Below are 12,346 nucleotides of genomic sequence, written 5' to 3' on the forward strand. Positions count from 1 at the left end.
TTACTTCTATTTTTTCCTCAAATTTTTACTTAAATTCTAGTGAAGATATAATGTAATATTGGTTTCAAGAACAGAATTTAGTGCTTTGTCACTTACATATAACACCCACTACGCAATACAACTAGTGCCTTTCTTAATACCCATCACCTAGCCCATCCCCATCCACCTCCCTCCAGTAACCCTCAACTGTTCTCATTGTTTAGAGTCTCTTATGGTTTGCTTCCCTCTCTCCTTTTTTTCTTCCTCTGTATTCATTTATTTTGCCTCTAAAATTCCACATATGAGTGAAATCATATTGTTTTTATCATTCTCTAACTTATTTCACTTAACATTAAACTCTCTAGCTCCATTCATGTAATTGCAAACGGCAAGATTCCTTTTGATGGCTCAGTAGTATTCCATTATATACGTACACACTGCATCTTCTTTATCCATTCATCAGTCGATGGACATTTGAGTCCTTTCCATAATTTGGCTATTGTTAATAATGCTGCTATAAACATCAGGGTACATATGCTCCTTCAAATCTATGTTTTTGTATCCTTTTTGTAAATACCTAGTAGCGCAATTGCTGGATTGTAGGGTAGTTCTGTTTTTAACTCTTTGGGGACATTCCATGCTGTTTCTCAGAGTGGCTGCACCAGTTGGCATTGCCAAACAACTTAAGCCAGGTAAATAGTTAATCAATTGCTGGGGGCACCTGGCTGGCTCAGTTGGTTAAGCGGCCAGCTCTTGATTTTGGCTCAGGTCATGATCTCAGGGTCCCAGGATTGAACCCTGCATCTGGCTCTGTGCTCAATGGGGAGTCTGCTTGAAGATTCTTAATCTCTTTCTCTCTCCCTCTGCTCCTCCCCCCACTTGAATACTCTCTTTTTCTCTCAACTAACTAAATAAAAAAATCTTAAAAAAAATAAATTTCCCAGAGGAGCATATTGCAAAGGATAGGTGAAGAGGTCTAGAGATGGAAGATGGAGATGCAGGTGAAGTTATGTTGCAGTGAGACCTACAGTAATTAAGAACTTGCTCACAAGGAAGGAGTTTTATTTAGTCTCTGACAAACACATTAGAGAGGTTCAAAGTTACAAAACATGTTTTATAGCAAAAAAGCAAATGACTTCTTCATTTTTTACTTGACCTATAACATAGGGAGTGTGGATCAATCAATGGAGAATTGGAGGTAAGACATTTGAAAGGATGATAGGAAAGACTATTTTATACTCAGTGTTTAATTTGTGGAACTCACCACTGGCAGAATCATTGAGGAAAAGATTTTCATTGGAAATAATAATGGGCTCTAGTTAATAACTTGCAAGTGAAATGTATAAATTCTAAATTCAGCCTGTAAATAAAAAATACACAATTTTATTTGTTGAAGTTATATTAAACAAGTGCACTAGGGCACTTATAATAGTATTATGAATATTTTAGTGTCTGAGGAGGCACTGCTTTTTTTTTTTTTTTTTAAAGATTTTATTTATTTATTTGACAGAAGAGAGATCAGAAGCAGGCAGAGAGAGAGGAGGAAGCAGGCTCCCCGCTGAGCAGAGAGCCCGATGTGGGGCTCGATCCCAGGACCCTGCGATCATGACCCGAGCTGAAGGCAGCGGCTTAACCCACTGAGCCACCCAGGTGCCCCGAGGCACTGCTTTCTTAAAAGACGTTATTCTGAGCAAGGCATCAACCCCAAACTCTTTGCCATGTGGAGGCTTCCAGAAGCTGTGAATTAAGCAGTAAGCCACTGATTTTTGGAGGCATGTTAGCTCCTTTAGGCCACCAGGATTCTATTAAGTGCTTTAGAAGAGGTAATCTAATCTACTGAATGGCCCCAAAGATCAAAAGCACCTCCTAGCACAAGCAACTCCTCCACTTCTCAACAATAGGATCAGGGAACGGGGAATTTTATTTCACCTGCTGAGGAAAGGCAGGTGAAAGTGCTGGTCACAGGGCAGGCAATTATCTCTTTGCTGTGCGTTAAACAGCGTTTTCGTCTAGCTGATAAATTATTTCCAGCTTTTGGCAACAATTTTCTCCTCATCATGGCAGAAGCAAGAGACCCTAGCAAAGGTTGAAGAGCGGTGTGAGTCGCTGATTAAATCCAAGATCCCGCTGGAGGCCAGAGTGAAGGTGCCGTCTGCGGGTGGAGGAAGAAGAGGAGATAAATTCTGAGCTGACTGCCGGGGGGCGGAAGCTCGAAGATGAATGTTCCAAGTTGAAGAAAGAAATTGATGACCTGGAAACAATGTTGGTGAAGTCACAGAAGGAGAAGCATGCTACGGAGCACAAGGTACTTTTTTGATAATGTCAGGGAGACCTGGATGCCCGATTCCCACCCCCCATCAGGTTCTGGTACCAGGCTTGCTGGGTTCACATGGAGGAACCCGTGGCCTGAACTTGACAGCAGTCCCAGTCAAAACCGGCATAAAACAAGGGGTCCAGTGAACTGTGGTGTCCCGATTCAAATTTCCAATTCAAATTTCCGGAACCCCGCTTTATTTTCCAAGTGAAACATCTTCACTTGTTTCAGTCTTATGACATCTGAAATCTCATAGAACAGCATGATTTCATTGGGCCTCTGAGTAGCCTTTTTTGGAAGGAGAGCAAACATGATGGGGTTTACTGAAAGGTGATTTGGGATGTGTCTGAACGCCCACCTCTGTCATTAATTTGAAGTTCGACCTTGAAGATGTCATGTTAATTCCAGCGAAGGATTTTGACATTCTGTTCATTTCAGTTGAGGGTTTTCGTGGGCGCTCTGTGTATGGATTGAAACTAGCTGAGGAGTCTGTTTCCAACCTCTGATAAACAAATGGTCTCTGGAATGACACTGTAATTTTGGCAGACAATTAAGTAGCAATTCTTGTGCCATTGGTTCCCTTGCATAAAAAGCATGTGGGCCTGATAGAGCCAGCTTCCATTTTTGCATATCTGAACAGCTGGAACTCTTCTTTCATTGCCACTCTCAGGATCTGAGACACAACAGGATTGCTGTGTGCCCCCTGAGCACTCAGAAAATTACCTTGAGTCGTGTTCTTGCTGTATAATCATAGGACGCTCGGAAACCTGGCCATCGAATGAGGAACCTGATACTTGCTTAGCCAGAATACCCACTACCCTAAGTCTGGGTGTGTACTGGGAAAGAGACAAGACGGCCCGTGGCCCGTAGCATTTGCCCACCCTGTCTGCGGAAACACTAATGCTGCTGTCACCATTGTCTTCCCACAGGTCAAGGACCTGACTGAGGAAGGGGAGTCTCTAAATGAGGAGATCAGCAAACTGAACAGAGTGGCCAAGGTCATGCAGGAGGCCCATCAGCAGACGCTGGATGACCTGGTCACAGAGGGGGAGAAACTCAGCAGCTTGAGCACAGCCAAGTTGAAATTGGAATGGCAAGTAGATGAGGTAGGAAGCGTTGTGTCTCGCTAGTTAGCCGTCTGCATGTATACAGGCCTCTGATTTTTACTTAGTTTATCTTGACAGTTTGGGGAAAACTTAGTCGTGTGGCTTGTATCTTTAATATCGAAAAACAGAGGTTTATTTGTTCCTTGATAAAACTGAACCACTACAATCTAAGAGAATTCCCAGCTTGTAATCTGTCAGTTTTTAAATGCAACCTTTCCACAAGCCTGGGCAGTGGGAGGCTAACATTGAGAGGATTTGTAGGGCTATCCCTGTCAGTGACCGACTTTTCCCCATAGCTCCCCGAGAACCTGGTGTTTTGCCCAACAGGTAGGCTGGTTCTCTATTTGACACTAGTATTGAAAGATTAGTTTAAGGCCCTGTGTGTTTCCAGGGACGTGCTGAGGGTTTATTTAGAATTGAAAGATATGTAAATCACCAGCCGTGTTCAACCTGTGCTTTGGGAAAACGCTTGTAAGACTCTAAAGATGGTTGTCCCTGTTCTGCCTCCAAACACCCTGTGACCTAAAGATGTTTCAAACCACTCTTCATGGTCGCGTCACCATTCTCTCTTCCCCTTCTCAGCTGGCAGAGCAGAGGCATTCACTCTCTTATTAGTTCCAAAAGCTTGGCCTTTATAAAATTGCTGACAGAGGTGGTCTGGTTTTTTATTTGAATTATTTGCTTCTTTTCCCTCATGCCTTTCTATCAGTTTCCTCTATTACCTGTTAGTTGTCTCAATTCTCTTTCTATTTCCACTGATTGTGTGTCTCACAAAGCCTCAGTATGAGGATTTACTGTGTGTGTGTGTGTGCGTGTTCTCTCTCTCTCACTCGCTCTTTCGCACTCTCTCTCTCTCTCTCTCTCTCACACACACACACATACACACACACATGCACTCACTCACTTGTTCTCCCCTGGAGTTCATCTACTTTCAGGTTTTTACATACTCCTTCCAGAAATTCTCCTTCCTCCTCCTATTTGAATTTCATATATTTTGCTGGTTACAGGAAACCGCTCCTATTGCTGAAAAGTAACCATTTCAATATATCCATGAACAAATAGCCATATTGTGACTGTTATCTAGCCTCCTGCCCAACCAGCCACAATATTGTTGACAGTGCTAATCCAGCAAGACTGGAATGTTCTGAGCCCCTGGTGTGGTACCCGAACAGGACATGATGTTTGACGTAATGTTATGGACTAGAAGATGGAACCAGGACAGATGCCTCATAGTCACAGATGATTGTGTGGAGACAGACCTGCTTGGTGTTGCTCCAGGGAGCTGAGCTTAGACTCACGGGAAGAATTTAGAGAGAATATTTTGACTTCTTCTGAAGAAGCTCTCCTGAGTCAATGGACTTATCCACCCATGAAATGAGCTGCCGTGTGAAGTGGGTTTCCCATCAGGGAGGAACAATGAAATAAGGGCTCCCTGGTTCTTTATTATTGGCTCCTTTCTGAGGACAGAGCTCCTGTTCCTTAATCTCCAAAGTTGTCTTTCATCACTGTGATTTCTAGATTTTTCGTTGTCTTACTGATGCATGCAATTTTTATTTTAAAATAGCTACACAACTGGGCACCATTTACATAATCTGTGCTTTGTATTTTTCTTTCTTTTTCCAGAACACATCTAGTGAAGTATAAACTTTACCAATTTATTTGGCTAAATAATGCCTCCTTTTGTCAGCTGGAGGGTACCCTACAGCAGGAGAGGAGAGCAAGAATGAACTGTGAGAGGGAAAAGAGCAAACTGGAGGGGATTTGAAGCTGCAGGTGCGTGAGTATGCAGCGCCTGGAGAGCGGCCAGCTGCAGTTGGCGGAGAAGCTGAGCAAGTAAGCCACCTTGCTGTTGACGCAACATCCGGGAAGGCGTTGTATTGGGAGGACCAGCTCTCTCATGTCATTGATCCCTGTGGCTCCAGGGTCAGATGTCTTAAGATTTGAAGGGGAAGATAACAAGCCTAGGAGATGATGGTTATTATTATCTTTTTTTGCTGGACTTTATTATTTGGTTGTAAAAAGAGAGTGAAGGCATAATCATGAAGAATGTGACTGAGAAGGTGTCTGACTGGCAGGTGGGAAATAATGGTGTAAGGCATGTGAGATGTGAATTATTGGAATTTGAGGTTACAAGTCGAAAAATTTAAAGGGCTCACTTCTTTTACCTCTGATGAGACCAATGGCATAAAAAGTAAATGATAATGATAATAATAATAACAATAAAACAAAAACCAATAAAACAAAACAAAACAAAGCCCTAATGTGAAGTTCAATATAGGCCTCTGATCGCTTTAAAAAAGATGGCCAGATATTACCCCATTGTTATTTATATAGCTTTTCTATCAAGTAATTTACCATAGAAATATTAAATCTTAAAATTTAAAGCAAAACATAACAATGAGAATTAGGGGAATTTTCGGCTCCCATGATCCCAAGATGCTGCCTCAGTTTAGTTTCACTGCTCAGGGAAATGGACTTTCTCTCTTGTCTCTTGTCTCTTCCCCTGCTTAGCTAAACTTAATTCTAACCATTAGGGATTTTCAAGGTATTGGGAATAGATCAGATAAAAGGGGGAAGCAGTGAGGCCTAAGAGAAAGGCAGGGCCAGGATAAAGCTGGGAGCACATTGATCACTGGGTTTACAGGGAAGAAGAGAAGAGAGTCAAGTGAGAAGCTGTAAGTTTCTGGTTTTTCTGTCTGTGTGTTTGAGTTGCCATGATACATGCTCATGTTCAGACTTGATTAATATTCTAAGAAGCTACTGGACTTGATAGGTGTTTGAAAAAGAAGAAATATGTCAATATGTCATCCTATATATGTGTGGAACGTAGAAACCATGATAGAGGTCCCTGAGCATTCAATTTTAAGACGATGTTTCAGCTCAGCAAAGTGAAAATGATGCTTGTAGGCCCTAAGTCAAAGAGCTCTGGCATTGTAGAAATCCACGTTTTTAGAAAGGTACAACCTTAACTATAAAACTATTCCTCTAAATGGACTTATTATCTATAAAATAATGTGTGATAAAGGTGGCATTTCAAATTAGTGATGACTGGATAGAGTATTTAATAAATGGTGCTGAGATTATTAGCTATTCATTTTCTGAGATGAAAATTAAATTTCTACCTTGCACTATTCCCACATGCAAACTCCAGTTGCATTAAAGAATTCAATGTGAAAAAAAGGCTATGAGGCTGCTAGACTGTGCAACATTATTCACAATAGCTAAGACATAGAAGCAACCTAACTGTCCACTGATGGATAAACGGATAAAGAAAATGTGGCATATACATATAATGGAATATTATTCAGCCTTTAAAAAGAAGGAAACTTTGCTGCAGGTGACACCCTGGATAAACTGGGAGGAGACTATGCTAAGTGGAATAGGGAATCACAGAAGAATTAAGACTTTATGATCCTATTTATATGAGGCACCTAAAATAGTCAAACCTGTAGAAACAGATTAGAATGGTGAGTGTTAGAGGCTGGAGGGAGTGGAAAATAGGGATGTTATTTAACATGTGTGAAGTTTCAGTTATGCAAGATGACTGAGTTCTAGAAATCCGCTGTACAACAATGTGCTTAGTTAGCATTACTCTATTGCGCACTTAAATACTTGTTAAGAGGGTAAATCTCAGGTTAAATGTTCTTACCACAATAAAGACGACAAAAGTCATTCAAAGACAACATAGGTGATAAGTCTTAAGGAAAATGGCAGGTTACATTTTCTTGAATAAGTGACAAAGGCAAAGGCAGACAAAGGATATTTTGTTACATCTAATGATAGCAAATATTTAAACATTGTCATGGCAAAATCCAACACAAATAAAATCAGAACAAAGTTATATAACATGGGAGAAATATTTACAGCAGGAATCAGAAAATAAGAATACTAAAAGGAAATCTATAGTTCAATAATTATGTGAACAGCCTAGCGGACAAATGATTAAAGATACCACCAGGTAGTTTATTTGGCTTATTGGCCATTTTTGAATCTCATAGTTGACAATGTGCTGCCTCAGTGTTAAACAGCATTAAAAAGAAAGTCATTCTACCATGGAACACCACCTCAAAAACTAATGATGTATTATTGTATGGTGGTTAACATAACATAATTTTAAAAAATAGCCAAAAAAAAAAAAAAAAAAACCCAGAAAGTCATTCTAATCTCTCTCAGACTGGGAAAAATTTAGAAGTATGCTACTATTAAGTGTAAATGTGGAATAATCTCACACTGCTATTCCAGGGCAAAGGGGTGGATTACTTTTTTTTTTTTTTTTTTTTTTTTAGGAAAAAGGAATGTCTTTTATTTTTTCATTTATTTGGGTTCCATATTTTTAAGCACACACTTGGACTTGATCCAGCGATTCCCTGGTCTGTATCCACTCTAAGGAAACACTCACATGTGCACAAGGGGGCATGGATACGAACAGTGTTATCTACAAAAGGAAAATATTGGGGAAAACTTAAGGGCTTATTAATAGGGAAATGGATAAATGACAGCATGTCTCAATCATGGAATAGTACATCCCAGTTAATTTTTAAAAATGAAATCATTTATCTGAGGGCCAACATGGAAAAACCTCCAATTGTTATTGGGTTAAAAGTAAGTTATGGAACTATAAATACAAACTTGTATCATATTGTACTTTTCACAGTAAAGAAAATGAAGCTCTTTCTACCAATATATAAACACAAACATATGTCAATACTTAGAAAAATGTCTGGAAGGACTCACACCAAACTGATAATGGTGTTTACCTCTAGGGAAGGAACAAAGATTGGGTGTGATAGCCAAGGAGATTTCAGATATAGATATAATAGTTGAATTTTTACAATGAGAATGATTTCATATGTCATTACTATAATTTTAAATATGATTTTTAAAAAATATTTAAGCTAAATGTTATCACTCTAAACAATTCTATTTGATACATTTTTACCTAACAGGAAAGAACTAGAAATGAATCAGATGAATTTAAAGGTGGAGAAGGAGAAAGGCCTGGTGGCTCAGCTTCAGAACACGGTTAAGGAACTTCAGGTAATCATCTGTCAAATACCTATGTGTGGCTATATGTAGATTCATGGGTGGTAATTGGTACTTCAGTAACAAATACTTTGCTAGGGTATCCATACCTTTAGCCAACTATGGACAGAAGCTGAAAAGAGCAGTGGTTAAGAAGGTAAACTGTGGCATTCGCCAGCTGGCTGATTTAGGAAAATAACCCTTGAAGCTTAGATTTTCTTATCATAATAAAAACATAGATAATTTGTTGCATATTTACGGTGAACCAAACATTGTGCTAAAATTCAGGCATTTATTTTTTTCAGTTATTAATCTTCCTGACAACCTTTGAGCTAATATTATTAACAGCAACAGTACTTTTAAGTGGTAAGCATAAAGCCTTATTCATGGTAAGCATTCAGGGTTAGCAATTTAATTTTCTATAATGATTAGTCTTCGTGATTAGAAGGCAATTCTATTTCTGTGCTGAAAATCTGTTTTATATCTACCTGTAGTCTCAACACATTATTTGATAATGGGAAGCTTTTTATAAATTTTAGACCATGTAGTTGTTTTATACTATTTGACCATGTTACAGAGTAATATAGGTATGTATGGACATATGCATATACCTACACACATGTATGGATAACTCCTTACATATGCTGAATGCATATACATCTGTATGATAGATGTTTTTCCTTTGGAGCTAAATATTTATCTCAGTAATGTAGCCATTACTCAAAATAATTTTGAGTCTCTTTCTGATAATTATTTTCTGAGACATTTTTGAACCAAGTAAGAAATTCAGTCTCCCTGATTTATAGGCATGATTTCAAACACAATATTAATCTCCAAGCGATTATCTATCATATTCACTGGCTTGTCTTCAAATGATACTTGACTTTATCCAAAATAAAAAGACCCAGAAGTTTCCATTTATCCAAAAGACAAATTCTCTTCCCTTGATGATTTAAAACAAAACAAAACAAAACAAAACAAAACCAAAAACAAGCTCTAAAGATTATTTCTGAGGAAACATTTCAGAAATGTTTGGTTTAATGATAGTATTGTTTGGGACAAAGTTATTGGATCCCAAAATAACTTGTTGGAAGGGGAACGTGTTTACTTGGGTGTGGAAGTCATAAATTTTTTGGCACTTTTTCTGTCATAACTCCTCCACAGATCTGGTAGCCTACATCTTGGCATGATCTAGAAACCAGCATTCTCTAGCCGTGGTACTCTTACTCAAAGGAAAGGAAAACATATTCTAAAATAGATTCTATCTCTTTTCACCCCTATCCTAATGTATGCTTAATTATTAAAGGTGATGTTAATAAACATCAGTGGCTTCCCTGTACTACAATGATGCTGTAAAACTATTTGCCCTTACACAAAAAAGATTTTGGGCTCTGGGGGTTCTTATCACTAATTTCCTTTATCTAGTAATTTTGCCTCTAATGGTATCAGATTACTATTCGTGGTAGCAGTTTCCACTCCTCCACCAATTCTAATACGCTACTTCAGATCTCCTGGTACTTGAAATCACCTTGAAAGGAAGAAGCCAAGTAATCAAGTATGTCAGAACTGCGTGTAAAATTACATTGATGCCGTTTCTTATGATTGAGTTGCTTGGACTCAGATAGTCATTCTTTTCTTCAGATATTTGCCCAAGTTCCTAATAACTGAGTTTGGTAAACTAATTCTAGAGGAGTGAGGTATTGTATATAAAATTCATCATGTTAGTTTTTATTAAATCTCTTTAAATTTTTTTCTTGTTCCATGAAAAATGTTTCTTATTGCTTTAGAAAGTGCTCTTTACTATGGTTCTCTGTCCATGTATAGAATTTAATGAAGTTGCTCATCACCAAGGGCTGGGAGATCTGGAGGAACTGCCCATTTGAATTCTGGTTTTTGTACTGATTTGGGGAAAATAATTTAATTTCTGTGTATTCTATATTCTTTATAAAATGGGAACCCAGAGTGTTATGTAACTTTTCTTAGTGTTGAGAAATGTATAAAACTATAGTAAAGCTCTTAATATAAAATATGCTACAAGGGCTTTGTAAAAGTCAAAATTATTTATTGCTGCAGATACAGATACAGAACTCGAAGTTGAAAGGACCACTCGAGCCAAGGTGGAGAGGGAGAGAGCTGACCTCATCCAAGAACTGGAAGACTTGAATGAGAGGCTGGAGGAGGCAGGAGGCACCAGTTTGGCTCAGCTGGATATAACTAAGAAACAGGAAACAAAATTCCAGAAGCTTCGCAGAGACATGGAAGAGGCTACACTGTACTTCGAGGCAACTTCTGCCACTTTGAAGAAGAGACATGCAGACAGCCTGGCTGAGCTCCAGGGCTGGCTTGACAATTTCCAACAGGTCAAGCAGAAATTAGAAAAAGACAAGAGTGACTTGCAGCTAGAAGTGGAAGAGCTCTTGATGAATGTTGAGCAGATGACCAGAGCTAAGGTAAACATTCTTAAGTCTACCTTACAGACTTCAGAACATGAAAGTAGGTGGGGGAGAGGAAGGAAAAGAAAAAAATAAATGAGACTGATGACTTGAGGAGTGTCTTAATGGAAGCTATAGTTCTTCTGATTGAGTAGCTCAGGCTTAATCTCAGTGGACATTATTAAGGTCACGTGGTTATTACCTGAATGTAGTCTGACAGTAGCTTCTGGTTTTATTAGAGTTCCAGTCCATGATTCTTTTGGGTCTTTCTGGTGATGATATAAATAAGTAGACTGGAAAGTAAGCCACTAGTTACGTGAGTGGTGCCTCTCTCTTGAAGAATGACATTGAGTTGGAAACACTCCTTGGAGGTGCCTCATACACTCTAGTGTTTGTCTCAATGAATGGTAGACACAAAGAGCTTTGCTAACAGGAGAGACCTTTTCCCCCTCATCTTTTCTGACATCTCTGTAACCAGCCAGCACTTAGAAGATGTGGTGAAACTTCCTTCTTTCTTCACTGCACCCATTAATCCATATAGCACAGGCTCTTATATCAAATGACTAGTATCAGTTCATAGGTAAAGGCCATCCTGCTCTGGTATTTGAGAGAAGGCTTATGTTAGGTTAATCAGAACAAATACAGGCATACAACATTTTATTGAGCTTTGCTTTATTGTGCTTCACAGATAATGTGTTTTTTTACAATTGAAGGCTTATGGCAGCCCTAAGTTGAGCAAGTCTATCAGTGCCATTTATCTTACAGCATTGTCTTACTCCATGTCTCTGTGCCACAGTTTGGTAATTCTCACAGCATTTCACACTTTTTCATTATATTTATTATGGCGATCTATGATCAGTGATCTTTGATGTTACTGTTGTTTGGCGGCACCAAGAACCATGTCCCCTATAAGAAGGCAGACTTAATCGATAAATGTGTGTGTTCTGACTGCTCCACCAACTGGCCATTCTCCTGTCTGTCTCCCTCTCCTTAGACCTCTCTATTCCCTGAGACACAACAATATTGAAATTAGGTCAGTTAATAAGCTTAAAATGCCTTCTGAGTGTTTAAGTGAAAGGAAGAGTTGTACATCTCTCATTTGAAATCAAAAGCCTAAGATGATTAATCTTGGTGAGGAAGGCAGGTTGGAAGCCAGGACAGGCTTAAAGCTATCTAGGCTTCTTGTGCCAAATGGTTAGCCAAGTTGTGGATGCAAAGGAAAAATTCCTGAAGATTAAAAGTTCTACTCCAGTGAGCACATGAGTTATAAGCAAGTGAAAAAACCTTATTGCTGAGAATGAAGAAAGCTTTAGTGGTCTGGATAGGAGATCAAACCATCATTCCCTTAAGCTAAAAGCTAATCCAGAGCAAGGGCCTAACTCTCCAATTCTGTGAAGGCTGAGAGAGGTGAGGAAGCTGCAGAAGGTTCATTGTTGAGGTTTAAGGAAAGAAGCTCTCTCTAATATGAAGTGCCAGGTGAAGAAACGAGTGTC

The 12,346-nt window shown here is 39.0% G+C and overlaps 1 protein-coding gene across 1 annotated transcript in view; it reads left to right on the forward strand.

Annotated features, from left to right (window-relative positions):
• Positions 1-12,346, forward strand: part of MYH15 (myosin heavy chain 15) — a 150,646-nt gene that overhangs the window by 69,908 nt on the left and 68,392 nt on the right. Inside the window, 6 exon segments of the mRNA XM_059165068.1 lie at positions 2,044-2,132; positions 2,134-2,284; positions 3,223-3,399; positions 5,087-5,232; positions 8,346-8,436; positions 10,473-10,871. Of these exon segments, the coding sequence (XP_059021051.1) occupies positions 2,044-2,132; positions 2,134-2,284; positions 3,223-3,399; positions 5,087-5,232; positions 8,346-8,436; positions 10,473-10,871 (1,053 nt within the window).

This window comes from Mustela lutreola, chromosome 2 (genome assembly GCF_030435805.1).
Source record: "Mustela lutreola isolate mMusLut2 chromosome 2, mMusLut2.pri, whole genome shotgun sequence".
NCBI lineage: Eukaryota > Metazoa > Chordata > Mammalia > Carnivora > Mustelidae > Mustela > Mustela lutreola.